We start from the raw sequence: 21,230 nt of genomic DNA, 5'->3' as shown, positions 1-21,230 counted from the left end.
AGTGGTAATAGCTCTTGATGCAGAGAAGGTTGAGGCAGTGGTAATAGCTCTTGATGCAGAGAAGGTTGAGGCAGTGGTAATAGCTCTTGATACAGAGAAGGTTGAGGCAGTGGTAATAGCTCTTGATGCAGAGAAGGCTGAGGCAGTGGGAATAGCTCTTGATGCAGAGAAGGTTGAGGCAGTGGTAATAGCTCTTGATGCAGAGAAGGTTGAGGCAGTGGTAATAGCTCTTGATGCAGAGAAGGCGTTTGATCGGATTGAGTGGAAGTATATGATGTCGGTTCTGGAGCACTTCGGGCTTGGAAAGGAATTTATTAATTGGTTAAGAATTATTTATGCACACCCAATGGTGTCCGTGGTAACCAATCAAGAAATGTCACAGTCATTCCGCTTGTTCAAGGGGTGCCGACAGGGGTGCCCTATTTTGCCTGTTCTCTTCGCTATAGCCATGGAACCCCTTGCTACTCGCATTCGGGTATGTGCCGATATAGCTTCTGTTAAAATAAAGGACACACAGCACAAAATTTCCCTATATGCAGACAATGTTCTTTTGTTTTTGTCCAAGCCTAAAACTTCTATTCCACCCTAACTTAACTTGATAAACACATTTGGGCTCCTTCTTTGGCTGCAAGATAAACTGGCAAAAAAGTGAGTTGATGCCAATATCACGGCCTGTGGATATGCAATTTCTGCAATCTACCCCGTTTAGAACAGTGATGGACAAGTTCACAAGCCTTGGCATTGTAGTGACAAAAGACCTTGATCAGCTATTGAAAGCGAGTTGGGACATGAAAATATATCGGCTTAAACAAAATATAGATTTTTGGGAAACTCTGCCTATCTCCTTGGTTGGTCGTATAAACGCTATTAAAATGGTTGTCCTACCCAGGTTTCTTTACCTCTTCCAATGTCTACCCAATTTCATACCACAAAGCTATTTTAAGACTTCTGTAGCTCAGTTGGTAGAGCATGGCGCTTGTATCGCCAGGGTAGTGGGTTCGATCCCCGGGACCACCCATACGTAGAATGTATGCACACATGACTGTAAGTCGCTTTGGATAAAAGCGTCTGCTAAATGGCATATATATATTATTAAGAAACTGGATTCAATAGTAACTCCATTTTTATGGGATAACAAGGCAGCCAGAATTTCAAAGAAGCATTTATGCAAGTAGAAAATAGAGGGGGGCTTTGGCCTTCCTCACTTTAAACTGTATTATTGGGCTGCTAATCTGAACATTGTGTCTTTATGGAGGGAAAGCTTACCTGCGATGAGACAGAAGGATATGCCTGCATGGCTTTTGATTGAGCAGGCCTCCTGTCAACGTTCCTCACTCCCTGCACTTGTTAATAGCCCAACATATGTGAAAAAATCCACTTATGACTCTTATCCAGTCATTTGTCATACGCTTTGGATCTGGAAACAGATTAGGTATTTTCTTAACATACCCACTGTATACATTGACAGCCCGATTTGCCTGAATCATGCTTTCCACCCCGCATTGGATGATGTGGTGTTTTCACAGTGGAGGGAGAAGGGGCTCACAATCTATAATCTATACATAGATGGTCAGTTAGCTTCATTTCAACAATTACAGGGAAGGTTTAACATGCCAACAACACATTTCTTCAGATACCTCCAAATCAGGAATTTCTTAAGGACACATATCCCACAGTATGGCATGAAGCCAAATAGTCCTACTTTAGATAGCTTGATCCTTGTCAAACCCCATTCAAAAGGGTCGGTCTCTCGACTGCCCATATAGAGGTATCCACAGGGAATTTAGGGAATGTAATACATATGGAAAAGGTTCGATACAATACCTCCAATAGAAGTCCAATGTTTTACCAAATATGGCAGCCGATACTGGATAAATGGTCTAGTCCCGCTTCGTAACTGGGTTGACAATCTGCTGCTACTCTGTGCTGTACTCCACTCAATATCTATTTTTGGCTTAACTACACTGCTTGTAATGACTATATGCCGTCTTCTTATACATGTACCGCCTAATAGGATTTAGTTTTATTTTGTGTATGTGTGAGTTATGTTTTGTCCTCTAAATTGCCCATCCCATTCAACAGTACAATGAATGTCATTGTCTTTTTTATTTGATTTTTTATTGTAAAATAAAACATTTTTTTAAAGACAATTGAGCATGACTACAACAGAAGAACCGTATCTCCACCTTTAAAAAAACCTTGCTGCTTTGTTATGTGCATTCTGCAGCCTCCTAATGTCACTTTGATGCATTTACCCAGACCATAGAACAGTAGTTCACCTGACTCCCAATTAATGCTTGGGTTGTTTGCTTAAGAATCTTTCTCTGTAAATATTTAGCTATCGTTCTGATCATGCATGCTGTTTCAATTATTATTATTTTATTTTAACTAGGCAAGTCAGTTAAGAACAAGTTCTTATTTACAATGACAGCCTACACGGGCTAAACCCAGACAACGCTGGGCCAATTGTGCACCACCCTACGGGACTCCCAATCATAGTCGGTTGTGATACAGCCTGGATTCAAACCAGGGTGCCTGTAGTGACACATCAAGCACCGAGATGCAGTGCCTTAGACCACTGTGCCTCTCAGTTATTTGAGATGACCATGATAAGTAATTGTCTAGCTGCACCCCTAGTAGTTTGGTTTCTGAATCTGATTGGTTAAGACACACAAAGAGCCTGCAGTGGCATTCTGATGTAGACGGAGACATTTTTCGCGAGTGAATACATCATGAGGCAAATCAGCACTTTGTTCCTCTTTTTAATTAACGCATTACATCAATATTTTTGTTTTACCCATAACAAAAGTGATTTAAAAGTGCTGAAGCAAATGCTGCCTCTCCACACATTTTCCATTTTCCTGCTGCAATGTACCACATTAGGACAGAATCTATGATTGATCTGTATCTGTGCTGCAGAGCTCTATGGCCTTCCGATCTCTGGACATCTTACAAGGAGGGCCCAGAATTTGTCCTGGTAAGGTCATGTGGTCAGAAAAAAAGTATAAACCCTCTGCATTTTGAGGTTTCTTTGACTTTTAAACAACTCTACAAAATGTAGCTGTTCTGGTCAAGCATAACAATGATCTGACCTTCTGTCTGGTACCAACACAAGCACACACATGGTGGTAACACACACACACACACACACACACACACACACACACACACACACACACACACACACACACACACACACACACACACACACTCACTCACTCACTCACTCACTCACTCACTCACTCACTCACTCACAACACACACACACACACACACACACACACCCCCACCCACCCACTCACTCACTCACTCACTCACTCACTCACTCACTCACTCACTCACAACACACACACACCCACTCACTCACAACACCCACACACACACACACACACACACACACACACACACACACACACACACTCACTCACACACACTCACTCACACACACACACACACACACACACACACACACACACACACACACACACACACACACACACACACACACACACACACACACACACACACACACACACACACACACACACACACACACACACACACACACACAAGCACATACTTGGCTTGGGCAACCATAGCTTAACTCGGGAGGGTTATGATGTGCAGCCAGTTGTCAGTGCATATTTCAGTCTGTGAGAAGAGAAAGTCTGGACAATTCTCATAACCTTTTCAGCTTCTTAAACCCTTGACATTCTAGGTTTTGCTAGAAACAACACAGAAATCTAACATCATAGGTTACAGTAAACAGCAATAACCCAAAAACCTGTTTGTAATTCTATTTCAGTGAGATCCTTATTTATATATTTTTTAAGGGGTGATTCAGCTTTAATATTGCGGAAAAATTGTTGCTTCCGTCAATGTAATTGTCTGCATCATTTCTAATCCCCCATATATTATTTTGGTAAATATATATACACATACATACCCATATACAGTTGAAGTCAGAAGTTTTCATACACCTTAGCCAAATACATTTAAACTCAGTTTTTACCAGTTCCTGATATTTAATCAGAGTAAAAATTCCCTGTCTTAGGTCAGTTAGGATCACCTCTTTATTTTAAGAATGTGAAATGTCAGAATAATAGCAGAGAATGCATTATTTCAGCTTTTAATTCTTTCATCACATTCCCAGTGGGTCAAAAGCTTACATACACTCAATTAGTATTTGGTAGCATTGCCTTTAAATTGTTTAACTTGGGTCAAATGTTTCGGGTAGCGTTCCACAAGCTTATCACAATAAGTTGGGTCAAGTCTGGCCCATTCCTCCTGACAGAGCTGGTGTATTTGAGTCAGGTTTGTAGCCTCCTCGGTCGCACACACTTTTTCAGTTCTGCCCACAAATTTTCGAAAGGATTGAGGTGAGGGCTTTGTGATGGCCACTCCAATACGTTGACTTTGTTGTCTTTAAGCTATTTTGCCACAGCTTTGGAAGTATGCTTGGGGTCATTGTCCATTTGGAAGACCCATTTGTGAAAAGCTTTAACTTCCAGACTGATGTCTTGAGATGTTGCTTCAATATATCCACATAATTGTCCTCCCTCATGATGCCATCTATTTTGTGAAGTGCACCAGTCCCTCCTGCAGCAAAGCACCCCCACAACATGAAGCTGCCACCCCCATGCATCACGGTTGGAATGGTGTTCCTCGGCTTGCAAGCATCCCCCTTTTTCCTCCAAACATATGACGGTCATTATGGTTAAATCTTTGTTTCATCAGACCAGAGGACATTTCTCCAGAAAGTATGATCTTTGTTCCCATGTCCAGTTGCAAACCATAGTCTGGCTTTTTAATGTTGGTTTTGGAGGAGTGGCTTCTTCCTTGCTGAGCGGCCTTTCAGGTTATGTCGATATAGGACTTGTTTTACTGTCGATATTGATACTTTTGTACCTATTTCCTCCAGAATCTTCACAAGGTCCTTTGCTGTTGTTCTGGGATTGATTTGCACTTTTCGCACTAAAGTACGTTCATCTCTAGGAGAGGTATGACAGCTGCGTGGTCCCATGGTGTTTATACTTGTGTACAATTGTTTGTACAGATGAATGTGGTACATTCAGGTGTTTTTAAATTGCTCCCAAAGATGAACCAGACTTGTGGAGGTCCACAATTTTTTTCTGATTTCTTTTAATTTTCCCATGATGTCAAGCAAAGAGGCACTGAGTTTGAAGGTAGGCCTTGAAATACTTCCACAGGTACATCTCCAATTGACTCAAATGATGTCAATTATCAGAAGCTTCTAAAGCCATGACATCCTTTTCTGGAATTTTCCAAGCTGTTTAAAGGCACAAACAACTTAGTGATTGTAAACTTCTGACCCACTGTAATTGTGATACAGTGAATTATAAGTGAAATAATGTGTTTGTCAACAATTGTTGGAAAAATTACTTGTATCATGCACAAAATAGATGTCCTAACTGACTTGCCAAGACTTTAGTTTCTTGATAAGAAATGTGTGGAGTGGATGAAAAACAAGTTTTATTGACTCCAACCTAAGTGGATGTAAACTTCCGACTACATAACCATTCATACATATATAAGTATATACATACATACATATACATATGTACTTAGAAAATACCTTTATTATTCCCTGCAAACCCTACCACCCTTCCCCCAATTGGAGTCAACTAATAAACAATAACACTTAGGCTTCTACCTTCTGTATACATATTATACACATTTTACAGACACAATCTATTTTACAATAGTTATATTTAGTTTGTTTTTAGTCCTTACTCTATTTCTGATGTCCATCCAGTTTGATTTCTATTTGCAACTGTGCTATTTCACAACATTTCTGACCTATATGCATTTTACAGACCCCGTATGTTATACATTGGTTATCTTGTTGTTATTAGTCCCACCCTTCAGCTCCATTCAACCCCTCCCATCTATCTCTCAACATCATTCATTTTGGGTTTCTACTTGCCATATATTTTTCTACTGTGCTGTGATGCTTCAGAAAAGTACTGAACCTTTCAATTCTCATAGCTTCTACCGATTGTAGATTAAAGATAAACATTTTTGCTAAAATAATTATTATATTATTGATTGATTGACTATGACTTTTCAAATCATCCAGTATTGCTATCTGTTGCATTAGTTCCAGGTACATGATGCAACTCTTCAGCCATTCCTGGACCTGTGACCAAAAATGAGCTACATATGGACAGTACCAAATAAATGATCTAATGATTCTGCCTCCTCACAGCAAAATCTGCAGAGCTAGGAAGATTGTATCCCCCATATATATAACATTCTATTGGTTGCAAGAATTTTGTATAATAATTTGAATTGAACAAATATATGTTTTGAATCCAGTGTTGTTTTGCGTGTCAATTCATAAACCATGTGCCATGGAATAGGTACATTGAAAATCTCTTCCCAACTATTTTGCAATGCACAACGGTACATTTTTTGGTCTCTAAATTAAATTGGTATATGTTTTTATTTACCACAATTTTCTTTAACCATTTATGGTCTTTAATGCAAGGCTGGCAGACAAGTTCCTCACTTTTCCCCCTACTACTTGCCTCTTCCGTTTTTGTGGTAATGCTGCAATTAATTTGTTGTAAGCAGACATTTCCATGTCTGTGTTTGCTGCATGTGTGACATAACTCCACCAGTCCTATTTATGATATCATTCACTAAAATGTTCCTTTTTTAAACATTTTATCGGAAATATTAATATATTTTTTTATCATTTAGTACATTTGAGTTTAACCGCAAGAATTGTTGTATTATTTGTTCTGTCTTTTCAGGTGGATTAAAACTGAAAAAGGCTTTTTAAAATAATGATATTTTGGAGATTTTTTTGTTTTCAAACAACCGAAAGTGAGCAGTTGTAATCTGAATAAATGGAAAAAGGCCAATCTTGAACATGGGGTGAGACTTTCCTACCAATTTACTAGAGAACCATTTTAGATATAAATAGAACTTCTGTATGGCTGATGACTTTAGTGAGAAGTCTAGTGCTTTAATATTTAATAATTTCTGCCCTTCAAACTCATATTCGTTATATAAATAGGCCCTTTTAATTTTGTCTGGCTTGCCATTCCAAATAAAATTGAAAATTTTTTGTTCATATAATTTAAAAAGCAGGTCACTTAGGTGTTCGGCAAAACCATAAGCAAATAGGTAAACTGATATGACTAAAGAGTTAATCAGGGCGTTTTTTGCACAAATAGACAGGTATTTTACTTTCCATGGTAGCTGGATCTTATCTATATTTGTTACATTTCTATAAAAATGTATTGGAGTGAGATCAAGTCTTTCTTTGGGGATGTGTATACCGAGTATGTCCACATTCCCTTCAGACCATTTAATTGGTAAACTACATGGTAATGTAAAAGTTGCATTTTTTTGTGATCCAACACGTAATATAGTGACACTTATCATAATTTGGTTTTAATCCAGAGAGGATAGCAAAAGGTATCTAGGTCCACTATGAGGCTGTGGAGGGATTCTAATTGTGGTTTTAAAAGAAAAATTAATCATCAGCGTACAATGACACCTTTGATTTTAAGCCACGGATTTCTAATCCCTTAATATTATTGTTGGATATAATTTTAACAGCTTACATTTCGATGGCATTACTAAATAGATATGCCGATAGTGGACAACCTTGTTTTAATCCTCTTGACAGTTTAAAACTTTCTGAGATGTAGCCATTATTTACTCTTTAACACGTAGGGTTACTATGCATAACTCTAACTCATTTTAGAAGAGATTCTCCAAAATTGAAATATTCTAGGCATTTATATTTAAACTCCAGTCTTTTTTCAAAATCCTTTTCAAAATCAGCTATGAAAACCAGGCCTGCTGTACCTGATATTTCATAGTATTCTATTGTTTCTAGTACTTGTCTTATATTATCTCCAATGTATTGTCCATGTAAAAAACCTGTCTGATTAGGATTAATAATATCTGACAATACCTTTTAAATTCCATGTGGCAAGAATTTAATTTTAATTACGCTGATCATTTAAGCATTACCAAGCATTTAATTCCATGTGCCAAGCACCACTGCACTGAGGATAGGAATCTCTGTCACCACCGATAAATCCACTATAATTGAGAATTTCAATAAGCATTTTTCTACGGCTGGCCATGCTTTCCACCTGGCTACCCCTACCCCGGTCAACAACACTGTACCTCCCACAGCAACTCACCCAAGCCTTTCCCATTTCTTATTCTCCCAAATCCAGTCAGCTGATGTTCTGAAAGAGCTGCAAAATCTGGACCCCTACAACTCAGTCGAGATAGACAATCTGGACCCTTTCTTTCTAAAACTATCTGCTAAAATTGTTGCAACCCCTATTACTAGCCTGTTTAACCTCTCTTTCGTGTCGTCTGAGATTACAAAAGATTGGAAAGCAGCTGCGGTCATCCCCCTCTTCAAAGGGGGGGGGTACACTCTTGACCCAAACTGCTACAGACCTATATCTATCCTACACTGCCTTTCTAAGGTCTTTCGAAAGCCAAGTCAACAACCAGATTTCCGACCATTTCGAATCCCACCACACCTTCTCCGCAATGCAATCTGGTTTCAGAGCTGGTCATGGGTGCACCTCAGCTATGCTCAAGGTCCTAAAATATATCTTAACCGCCATCGATAAGAAACAATACTGTGCAGCCGTATTCATCGACCTGGCCAAGGCTTTCGACTCTGTCAATCACCACATCCTCATCGGCAGACTCCATAGCCTTGGTTTCTCAAATATTGCCTCGCCTGGTGTGTCAAATCGGAGGCCCTGTTGTCCAGGCCTCTGGCAGTCTCTATGGGGGTGCCACAGGGTTCAATTCTTGGGCCGACTCTCTTCTCTGTATACATCAATGATGTCGCTTGCTACTGGTGAGTCTCTGATCCACCTCTACGCAAATACCACCATTCTGTATACTTCTGGCCCTTCTTTGGACACTGTGTTAACAACCCTCCAGACAAGCTTCAATGCCATACAACTCTACTTCCGTGGCCTCCAACTGCTCTTAAGTAAAACAAGTATAACTAAATGCATGCTCTTCAACCAATCGCTGCCTGTACCTGCCCACCCGTCCAGCATCACTACTCTGGACCGTTCTGACTAAGAATATGTGGACAACTACAAATATCTAGGTGTCTGGCTAGACTGTAAACTCTCCTTCCAGACTCACATCAAACATACCCTCGTAAAACTGACCATCCTACCGATCCTCGACTTCGGCGATGTCATTTACAAAATAGCCTCCAATACCCTAAATTGGATGCCGTCTATCACAGTGCCATCCGTTTTGTCACCAAAGCCCCATATACTACCCATCACTGCGACCTGTATGCTCTCGTTGGCTGGCCCTCGCTTCATACTCGTCGTAAAACCCACAGGCTCCAGGTCATTGACAAGAACCTGCTAGGTAAAGTCCCCCCTTATCTCATCTCGCTGGTCACCATAGCAGCGCCCACCTGTAGCACGCGCTCCAGCAGGTATATCTCTCTGGTCCCCCAAAACCAATTCTTCCTTTGGCCGCCTCTCCTTCCAGTTCTCTGCTGTCAATGACTGGAACTAACTACAAAAATCTCTGAAACTGGAAACACTTATCTCCCTCACTAGCTTTAAGCACCAGCTGTCAGAGCAGCTCACAGATTACTGCACCTGTACATAGCCCATCTATAATTTAGCCCAAACAACTACCTCTTCTCCTACTGTATTTATTTATTTATTTTGCTCCTTTGCCCCCCATTATTTTTATTTCTACTTTGCACATTATTTCACCACAAATTTACCATTCCAGTGTTTTACTTGCTATATTGTATTTACTTCGCCACCATGGCCTTTTTTTTGCCTTTACCTCCCTTATCTCACCTCATTTGCTCACATCATAAATAGACATATTTTTCTACTGTATTATTGACTGTATGTTTGTTTTACTCCATGTGTAACTCTGTGTTGTTGTATGTGATGAAACTGCTTTGCTTTATCTTGGCCAGGTCGTAATTGTAAATGAGAACTTGTTCTCAACTTGCCTACCTGGTTAAATAAAGGTGAAATAAATCAAATTTAGCTAGAATTTTTGCTTCACAACACTGAAGTGTAAGAGGCCTCCAATCTTTTAAATGGACTGGATCTTTATATATACCACTTGGATCCAGTTTCAGTAATAATGAAATCAGACCTTCTTGTTGCGTGTCTGATATTCTACCACTTATATAAGAGTGGTTAAAACATACTAATACTGATTCTCTGAGTATATCAAAAATGCCATCCAGCCCTGGAGTTTTCCCAGCCTTAAAGGCTTTAATTGCATCAAGAAGTCCCTCCTTTGTAATTTGGCCTTCACATGAGTCTTTCTGTACAGATGTTAATTTTACATTGTTAATAGTAAAAAAATCCACACAATTGGCTTTGGTTAGTGGAGATGGAGGAGACATATTCTTAAAGTATTTTACTTACTCTTTCAAAATATAATTCGGTGAATCATTCGTGACTCCATCATTTTTAACAAGTTTCAATACATTTGTTTTGGTAGCGTTTCTATTTTGAAGATTGAAAAATAATTTGGTGCATTTCTCCTCATATTCCATCCAGTTTGTATTATTTTTATAATATATTCCAACGGATCTTTCTTGAATAAGTTCCTCCATTTATTATTGTTTTTCCTCTAACTAATTATGTGCCTCTATAGTACAGTTTTTATTGCTGTCTATCTGTACAGTTAGTCCATCAATTTCCTTTGTCAATATGGACTCTTTTGATCTAAATTGCTTTTGTTTTATAGATGAGTACTGAATTGCATAGCCTCTAAAGGCACATTTAAAAGATCCCCGTACAATAAGGGGATCTTCTGTACCTATGTTATGCCAAAAAAAAGTCAAGTAGGCTTTTATAAAATTTCCAATATCCTCGCCCATGTGGAAATTCTGTAAGTGTAATATACGGGGCGACAGGGTACCCTAGTGGTTAGAGCGTTGGACTAGTAACCCAAAGGTTGAAATTTCGAATCCCCGAGCTGACAATGTACAAATCTGTCGTTCTGCCCCTTATCAGTTCCTAGGCAGTTAACCCACTGTTTCTAGGCAGTCATTTAAAATAAGATTTTGTTCTTAACTGACTTGCCTAGTTAAATATGCCAATTATATTTCAGTGAGATTACCAGAATCAGATGTAGAAAACCACAACAATATAATTGTGTTGTTGTGACGATATGATTGGTGCCTTCTCTGTATTTCCCCCCTGAATGACCTCATGACCCTGTGTCTATTCCATATTCTGTTTCATGATCTGTCTGTTTTGTGGTCTATCTGTCTCATGGACCTTCTCTTCTGTAGTCTGTCTGTTCCATGGACTGCGTCTGTTTCGGGAATCTTCTGTTCCGTAGTCTGTGTTTGTTTCGGGAATCTTCTGTTCCGTAGTCTGTGGTTGTTTTATGGATCTTCTGTTCTGTAGTCTGTGGTTGTTTTATGGATCTTCTGTTCCGTAGTCTGTGGTTGTTTTATGGATCTTCTGTTCCGTAGTCTGTGGTTGTTTTATGGATCTTCTGTTCCGTAATCTGTGGTTGTTTTATGGATCTTCTGTTCCGTAGTCTGTGGTTGTTTTATGGATCTTCTGTTCTGTAGTCTGTGGTTGTTTTATGGATCTTCTGTTCCGTAGTCTGTGGTTGTTTTATGGATCTTCTGTTCCGTAGTCTGTGGTTGTTTTATGGATCTTCTGTTCCGTAGTCTGTGGTTGTTTTATGGATCTTCTGTTCCGTAGTCTGTCTGTTTTATGGATCTTCTGTTCTGTAGTCTGTGTTTGTTTTGTGGACCTTCTGTTCCGTAGTCTGTGGTTGTTTTATGGATCTTCTGTTCCGTAGTCTGTGGTTCTTTTATGAATCTTCTGTTCTGTAGTCTGTGTTTGTTTTGTGGATCTTCTGTTCCGTAGTCTGTGGTTGTTTTATGGATCTTCTGTTCCGTAGTCTGTGGTTGTTTTATGGATCTTCTGTTCCGTAGTCTGTGTCTGTTTTATGGATCTTCTGTTCTGTAGTCTGTGTTTGTTTTGTGGACCTTCTGTTCCGTAGTCTGTGGTTGTTTTATGGATCTTCTGTTCCGTAGTCTGTGGTTCTTTTATGAATCTTCTGTTCTGTAGTCTGTGTTTGTTTTGTGGATCTTCTGTTCCGTAGTCTGTGGTTGTTTTATGGATCTTCTGTTCCGTAGTCTGTGGTTGTTTTATGGATCTTCTGTTCCGTAGTCTGTGGTTGTTTTGTGGACCTTCTGTTCCGTAGTCTGTGATTGTTTTATGGATCTTCTGTTCCGTAGTCTGTGTCTGTTTTATGGATCTTCTGTTCTGTAGTCTGTGTTTGTTTTGTGGACCTTCTGTTCCATAGTCTGTGTTTGTTTCGTGGACCTTCTGTTCCGTAGTCTGTGTCTGTTTTATGGATCTTCTGTTCTGTAGTCTGTGTTTGTTTTGTGGACCTTCTGTTCCATAGTCTGTGTTTGTTTCGTGGACCTTCTGTTCCGTAGTCTGTGTCTGTTTTGTGATGTGAGTAAATTATGTAATTCTACAGTATGTTTGTTTCACAGCCTGTCTGTGTATTTGGTTTTCTGTATCTGTGTGTGACCTGAGTCTGTTTGTGACCTTTCTGTGTTCTGTGATCCCCAGTGGAGCGATTCAATCCCTTGGATGGGATGTGGTATGCGTGCACCCCCATGATGACTCCTAGAGAGAACGCGGGCTGCTGTGTGTACCTGGGACGTCTGTTCGTGGCCGGAGGAAGAGATGAACTCAACCTGGAGCTCAGCGCTGCAGAGAAGTTTGATCCAGACACTCTGAGTTGGACCCCCGTCAAACACATGAGATGCAAGAGAAACAAAGCAAGTGATTGGTCACGTACACCCTTTCTGGCCACCCTATTGGTCAGATCACTTCCCACATCAACATCAACCAAATCTCCAGAGCCTGACATAATTGGCTGATAGCACACAGCCTTTCGAAGAGCAAGTAATGCAACTCTAGTCAGATATGGTTACTTTTAATGTCGATGTCTGCATGTAGGAAGATGTCCATTGTTTTTATGATATCATCTTGCAGAGTCAACCTTTCATAACAGCTCTGTCACAGTCACTCCTCTCCTGTCCCCATCTTTCAGATGTCTCTGGTGGTGTTCAATGGGTCGTTGTTGGCTGTGGGAGGATCTGATGGCATCACCAATCTGAAAACAATAGAAGTCTACAACCATGACTCAAATACATGGAGGTATGTGTTAGGTTCTTATTTTTCAGAGTAAATAACTCACGGACATTAGAGAAGCTTAAACCAAGTTGAATTCTTCCCAAAGGTTCTGTAGAGCTGTAATTCAGACAACCCAACATTTCTCCAATCACAGATATATACAGTGTATATCCCACTTAAGACTCCCCCTTCTCTCCAATCTTTACATGTTATGGTTCTACAGGATAATAGTAACAGGATACTAAACCCGTATTACTCCCTTCAAGGGATCTGACTTCACAACCTGACCTCAACCCCTCCTTCACCTAATCCACAGATGTCCATCTGTCTCCCCTATATCAACACGTTGCTCTCCTCCCGTCCACACTTCACATTCCAGAGCCATCTGTCTTTCTACAAAGAACCATTAACTTCGGACATAAAACCCGGTCTCCTTCCCTACTCATATTATACGCATCTTCTCTATCATTTATTTAGTATCTCAATGTGCAAAATGTCGAATCCAACAGTCCCTCCTCTTGAACAATAGCACCCTAATGTTAAATGTATATATACTTTGAATTTACATTACATTACATTTAAGTCATTTAGCAGACGCTCTTATCCAGAGCGACTTACACTAATACATTATAAACAATGATAATAAAACATACATTTTTAAAAACTAACAAATGATTATAAAACATGAAGTAAACAAACTAACAAATTGAACAAACAATGAACAAACATTCACTGCAAGGTTTACAAATTCAGAGACTTATGGCCTCTGTACTATGATCACACAGTTTTAGTTCCTTCTACCATCACACAACAAAATGTCAATCCAGCTGAATCTGTGGTCTCGTTCTATGTCAGATGGAGCATCTTTTAGTTTCTCCACTTCCCCCTTCTGGTTCCTAAGAAAGTAATAGCACAAGACTTGGAAAGCAACAAATAACATAAAACATAACAGTATTAACAATGTGATAAGCTATGCATAATTATATATGCATGAAAACCAAAGTCTGAGACCATGACAATTCCCACTCTCTCTTCACCTATGCCTCCCGGATACATTCCTGCTTGGTTCCACAAAATTGAAAGCTCAAAAAAACTTCCTCATGCTTTCGCCCAGTCTTCCTCTTTAGGCCCCAGGTTCCGAGAGGTGTTCCCAAGTCATGTCATTTTCACTTTGTTCCCCATCTCCTCCATTTCACCTGATAGGAACATCATCTGATATGCAAGTGCTTATCCCTAATCCACATTACATCCTCTTGAGGTAACTCAGCACTGTACATGCTTTCACATCAATGCCTTCAACATTTTGTTCAGAGTACAATTACCCCTCTATCCTCTATCATATGATGTATTAACCAGTAAAGCAGCTAACCAGTGATCCAACTATGATGTTTATAGTAGCACCCAGACCCAACCCATCTGTATGTCTTACGATGGAATCTAGTCTCTCTCTCTCTCTCTCCACTTCGTCTGTCATGGTGGACCTCACTTCACGTGATTATATCTCTGCTTGGTTATATCTCTGCTTTCACCTGAGGATATACACACTGCAACACATGGATCAATTCCTGACAACATATGCTGTGACATTTGAATAACCGCATCGCCTGTCCCCCAGTTACCAATCCATGTGGCATGCGTCCTCATAAACTGATATCCTAACAATGCTACTAAAGTAACCACTGCTACATCCAACATGGCCCATGACTATAGTCTCACAACACCCCTCATTTGCTCAGTAGTCCAATTCCATGCTATCAATATAGCATCCTTCGCTACTTGTACTGCTCCTTCAGTTACTGTCCCTACAGCTCCATCAGTTACTGTCCATACAGCTCCTTCAGTTACTGTCCCTACAGCTCCTTCAGTTACTGTCCCTACAGCTCCATCAGTTACTGTCCCTACAGTTCCATCAGTTACTGTCCCTACAGCTCCTTCAGTTACTGTCCCAACAGCTCCTTCAGTTACTGTCCCAACAGCTCCTTCAGTTACTGTCCCAACAGCTCCTTCAGTTACTGTCCATACAGCTCCTTCAGTTACTGTCCCTACAGCTCCTTCAGTTTCTGTCCCTACAGCTCCTTCAGTTTCTGTCCCTACAGCTCCTTCAGTTACTGTCCCTACAGCTCCTTCAGTTACTGTCCCTACAGCTCCTTCAGTTACTGTCCCTACAGCGCCTGCCATGAGAATACCTCCTGCATGTAATCTTTCAAATGTTCGCCGGCTGTTAAATATTGGAGAAACATGAATGAGTTGGGAATAATATCCAACCTAACAAAACTCTGAGTCACAGGTGTCCTGAAAGTTTACCATAGTGTCTGAAATGCCACCACTATCTCTTCTACTCTCACCATGATCTAGGTATGTGTAACGTTCAACTAAATCCCCATATTGTGTACAGTTAGCTGTCCTCCCTCTCCTATGAGCTATCTCCTGTAACAATATACAGTCTCTGGGAATGATACTCCTCTATCATTACATCTATCCCATAACACACTATACTCCTAATGCATTTTCTACAGTTATAAACATATTAACACATTCTCAAATCAGTTAGTTAATATACATCATTCCCTCCTCTGGAACCATGACCACCCTCATGTTCCACCAAACCTTAAGAGATATTGACTTGAAAAGAAAAGAGAAACAAAGTGTATGTTTAATTAACTTCTTGGTGACAGGGGGCAGTATTTTCACATCTGGATGAAATGCATGCCCAAATTCAACTGCCTGCTACTCATCCCCAGAAGATAAGATATTATTAGTAGATCTGGATAGAAAACTGTTCTTAAACTGCTCTAAAACTGTTTGAATCATGTCTGTGAGTATAACAGAACTTATTTAACAGGCGAAACCCTGGATTCACAGCAATGTTGGCTGGATTCACAGCAAGTGTAGCTTTAATTTGCTATCTTGCATGTGTGATTTAATGAAAGTTTGATTTGTATAGTAATTTATTTGGCTTTTGGCCAGGGAAAATATCCCAGAGTCACAGGTGTCCTGAAACCCTGGATTCACAGCAATGTTGGCTGGATTCACAGCAAGTGTAGCTTTAATTTGCTATCTTGCATGTGTGATTTAATGAAAGTTTGATTTGTATAGTAATTTATTTGGCTTTTGGCCAGGGAAAATATCCCAGAGAGGTTAATAACTTAGCACCACTCATTGATGTGATGTAACATAAACATTCTGAATACAGGGTAAAACAAAAGAGAACAAAAAAAACAGTCATGTTTGTCCCAAGTTATCATCCAGTGATTCCCTACCAAACCACCTCCCTTCAGGATGACACTTAGAGGCCAAATAAATAATGTCTCAGACATCAGTGGCAAAAGTCACTGTCTCTCATTGCATGCCTTTGTCGCTCTTTCTTCCGCCAGTTAGGGAGGGTTTTGAGGTTTACACACACTGCCTGTGGTCAAATTATTCCTTCAAAATGATTCAGACAAACATGGTCTTTATGAGAAATTATTACATTAACCTTTTCTTACTAACATCACTAAGACAAATGTCAAAAAGCATAACGTACTGCTACTGGTAAAACCATTTTCTTATTCTACTGGCGACCTCTCGGAAGAGTTACCAGATAATGAAGTTAGCACCCTAACCCCTCGCAGAATTCCCACCCCAGGACCCTAATCTGGTGAAATTTGTATCAAAACAAAAACACAACATGAAATCAGCCATACATATATCACAATCCATCTGAAGTAACTGTCATCCCTTATTAACATATATGTTCCTTTCTATAAGCAGACTGAACACAGTACCACTGTATAAGTACCACAAAGACCAGGAACTCAGGGAACTGGTGATTTTCCCTTTCCAAACACGTGATTCAAAAACCTGTTAAATCAAAATAAACTCATTTAAAAATGAATCAACTTAGAATTACAACTCTTATAAGTCCCTACGGAAATAATATTATTCACCTAATGTAATGGCACAATTTGGATAGAGAATGGTGTTTCTCATGAATTTTATAATTAAATTCCCCTGTTCCATTAATTCATAATGAGGTTGATCATTCCTCATTAGGATTTTTTCGTATTCAGGGCTTTCGACACCATTACAATGTTTCCTCTCCTTTTCATTCCCTGTCCTTTGGAAACCATTTAAATACCTCTTCAAATAATTTCCATTCTCTTGCATACCCAATTTAACTGAATTGAAAAGATCCCATCTAATAACTCACACAACACGGCAACAGTATCTCTCCACCGAGTCTAACGATTCACTGGTCTCCTTTTCCCATGATTCTCCATAACCACCACACCACATAAAATAATGTAAAGTTCATTTTAGGTTAGGTAACCCCTATACCAATTGCTCGTGATCCCAGTTCATTTTAGGTTAGGTAACTCCTATACTAATTCTTTGTGACCCCAGTTCATTTTAGGTTAGGTAACTCATATACTAATTCTTTGTGATCCCAGTTCATTTTAGGTTAGGTAACTCCTATACTAATTCTTTGTGACCCCAGTTCATTTTAGGTTAGGTAACTCCTATACTAATTCTTTATGATCCCAGTTCATTTTAGGTTAGGTAACCCCTATACCAATTCCTCGTGATCCCAGTTCATTTTAGGTTAGGTAACTCCTATACTAATTCTTTGTGACCCCAGTTCATTTTAGGTTAGGTAACTCATATACTAATTCTTTGTGATCCCAGTTCATTTTAGGTTAGGTAACTCCTATACTAATTCTTTGTGACCCCAGTTCATTTTAGGTTAGGTAACTCCTATACTAATTCTTTGTGATCCCAGTTCATTTTAGGTTAGGTAACTCCTATACTAATTCTTTGTGATCCCAGTTCATTTTAGGTTAGGTAACTCCTATACTAATTCTTTGTGATCCCAGTTCATTTTAGGTTAGGTAACTCCTATACTAATTCTGTGTGACCCCAGTTCATTTTAGGTTAGGTAACTCCTATACTAATTCTTTGTGACCCCAGTTCATTTTAGGTTAGGTAACTCCTATACTAATTCTTTGTGATCCCAGTTAATTTTAGGTTAGGTAACTCCTATACTAATTCTTTGTGATCCCAGTTCATTTTAGGTTAGGTAACTCCTATACTAATTATTTGTGATCCCAGTTCATTTTAGGTTAGGTAACTCCTATACTAATTCTTTGTGACCCCAGTTCATTTTAGGTTAGGTAACTCCTATACTAATTCTTTGTGACCCCAGTTCATTTTAGGTTAGGTAACTCCTATACTAATTCTTTGTGATCCCAGTTCATTTTAGGTTAGGTAACTCCTATACTAATTCTTTGTGACCCCAGTTCATTTTAGGTTAGGTAACTCCTATACTAATTCTTTGTGATCCCAGTTCATTTTAGGTTAGGTAACTCCTATACTAATTCTTTGTGATCCCAGTTCATTTTAGGTTAGGTAACTCCTATACTAATTCTTTGTGACCCCAGTTCATTTTAGGTTAGGTAACTCCTATACTAATTCTTTGTGACCCCAGTTCATTTTAGGTTAGGTAACTCCTATACTAATTCTTTGTGATCCCAGTTCATTTTAGGTTAGGTAACTCCTATACTAATTCTTTGTGATCCCAGTTCATTTTAGGTTAGGTAACTCCTATACTAATTCTTTGTGATCCCAGTTCATTTTAGGTTAGGTAACTCCTATACTAATTCTTTGTGATCCCAGTTCATTTTAGGTTAGGTAACTCCTATACTAATTCTTTGTGACCCCAGTTCATTTTAGGTTAGGTAACTCCTATACTAATTCTTTGTGACCCCAGTTCATTTTAGGTTAGGTAACTACTATACTAATTCTTTGTGATCCCAGTTCATTTTAGGTTAGGTAACTCCTATACTAATTATTTGTGACCCCAGTTCATTTTAGGTTAGGTAACTCCTATACTAATTCTTTGTGATCCCAGTTCATTTTAGGTTAGGTAACTCCTATACTAATTCTTTGTGATCCCAGTTCATTTTAGGTTAGGTAACTCCTATACTAATTCTTTGTGATCCCAGTTCATTTTAGGTTAGGTAACTCCTATACTAATTATTTGTGATCCCAGTTCATTTTAGGTTAGGTAACTCCTATACGAATTCTTTGTGATCCCAGTTCATTTTAGGTTAGGTAACTCCTATACTAATTATTTGTGATCCCTTCGCCCTTTCATCTATTCTAGAATTCCATTCCAGAATAAGACAACATCAAATGTTAATTTATTTAAAAATAAAACCACATAAAATGTCTCATGATTTAAAAAAACAAAAGAAAACTAAGCCTTCTGAGTTTGCAAGGAGGGTTTGGCCATATAATTTAAATGTGCTACCTTTTAGAATCCATTCCCCTGGCATTTCTCCTAGAATCTTCAACCCAAAATACGTTTTCCTGTGGCAAATTTAGTCAATTTCTCATTGGAAGGAATCCTCAATATTTACATGTGGTTCTCTAACACTTTCTCTCACCAAGGCAGCAGCCTTAGCCATTTCGTCTGCTTTACGATTACCTATGGAGATTTTATCTATACAACTAGAATGAGCTTCACATTTCACCACGGTTAATTTACTGGGTAACTGACATGCTTCTAATAATGCCTCTATTTCCAGACCATTGTTTGATTGGGGTTCCTGTCGCTGTTAACATGCACCGTTGTGACCACAATTTACCCAAATCATCAACTACTCCAAATGTTTTTGTAGTTGTGCACTGGAACTGGCGTGAAAGAATGTGGTGCTAGTCTACTCTCACAGTCTCGTCTTAGGCTCATCGTCAGCTGAGTTCTTATGAAAGAGATGACTCTCATGTATTTTTTAGGTATTTAGTCCAATAAAATTTATTTGGGTTTCTGTGGGTATTAATTTCAGAAAATAATATGTTCTTCTCCGTGATCTGTTTGCAGACACATTGGGAGCATGAAGACCAAGCATCCCGGAGGCCACATTGCCATGTTGAAGACCAAGCATCCAAGATCCAAGACCAAGATCAAACACAGTTACAGCCTGTAACTAGAGATTATAATGGTGATGGAGAACAGCATATGGATTTATGATATAGATTTGTATACTGTGTATGTCCATGTTGAAATAGCACTGTAATTCCCCGTATAGTATGTAAACATGTATGGCTATTTATTTAACTTTTATTTAACCCAGAAGTCTTTCCTAAGAAATGAAACTATGGACCAGGAGTGTCAAGCACCCATTATTTTAGAGGGGGCGTTGTCCAGGTTGGAAAATGTATAATTTTTTAAACACCTAAAATAGCTTATACCTGCAATCTAGAGCCATAATCATTATGCCCAATTCTATGGAAAAAAAAAAATAATAAAATAAATTATATTTTTTATGCATAGGTTATCTAAGCATACCTCTTTACCTGTTCAATTGTCATTATTATTAATGATGCATTGATTCTTTAAGAAATGTTATGCCTTACATGCTGACCACACCACTCACGTCGCAAAAATACATTTACACATAGAGTGCATGCTATTCAATCATTGCACCAACACTGCTCGTGCACGCCAACAAGCGTCTGCATTGGAAAGCGCTAAAATAGAAGTCAGTTCTATTTGAGTCGCTGAATGTGGTGCAAGTCCTGCCTCTCCCATCTTCTCATTGGTTTATAGAAGCATATACACATGTGCCATCTCCTCATTGGTTATACCCACATGGGTGATTGAAAGATGAACTGAGGTCTGTCGGTCATTTGTGGTAATACACCTTATTATGAAAGTTAGATGCCAATCACCATATAAAGTCCAAAGAAGAAAAGCCTGGAAGGAGGAGAGATGACTAGAAACGGTTTGGTTGACTGCTTTATGTGTGGATTAATTGTCGGAGTAAAGGACCTTGTGCATTTCAGGTAAAATAATAACTCAATGTGTATATCCAAGGAGAAATTAGCTAGCAACAGCAAGCTAGCTAAATAGGACAAATTAGCTAGCACCTGCAAGCTAGTGGTCCTTCTGTAGCTCAGTTGGTAGAGCATGGCGCTTGTAACGCCAGGGTAGTGGGTTCGATCCCCGGGACCACCCATACGTAGAATGTATGCACACATGACTGTAAGTCG

General features: G+C 39.2%; 1 protein-coding gene across 1 annotated transcript in view; it reads left to right on the top strand.

The window, feature by feature from the left end:
• Nucleotides 1–20,836, top strand: part of LOC124036575 (kelch-like protein 20) — a 49,780-nt gene extending 28,944 nt beyond the window's left edge. Inside the window, exons 6-8 of the mRNA XM_046351310.1 lie at nt 12,630–12,841; nt 13,117–13,223; nt 20,059–20,836. Of these exons, the coding sequence (XP_046207266.1) occupies nt 12,630–12,841; nt 13,117–13,223; nt 20,059–20,164 (425 nt within the window). The 3' untranslated portion in view covers nt 20,165–20,836. The remainder of the gene's footprint in view (nt 1–12,629; nt 12,842–13,116; nt 13,224–20,058) is intronic.
• Nucleotides 20,837–21,230: the final 394 nt, after the last annotated feature.

This window comes from Oncorhynchus gorbuscha, linkage group LG05 (genome assembly GCF_021184085.1).
Source record: "Oncorhynchus gorbuscha isolate QuinsamMale2020 ecotype Even-year linkage group LG05, OgorEven_v1.0, whole genome shotgun sequence".
NCBI classification, from domain to species: Eukaryota; Metazoa; Chordata; class Actinopteri; order Salmoniformes; family Salmonidae; genus Oncorhynchus; species Oncorhynchus gorbuscha.
This window is presented reverse-complemented; position numbering and strand designations above follow the sequence as displayed.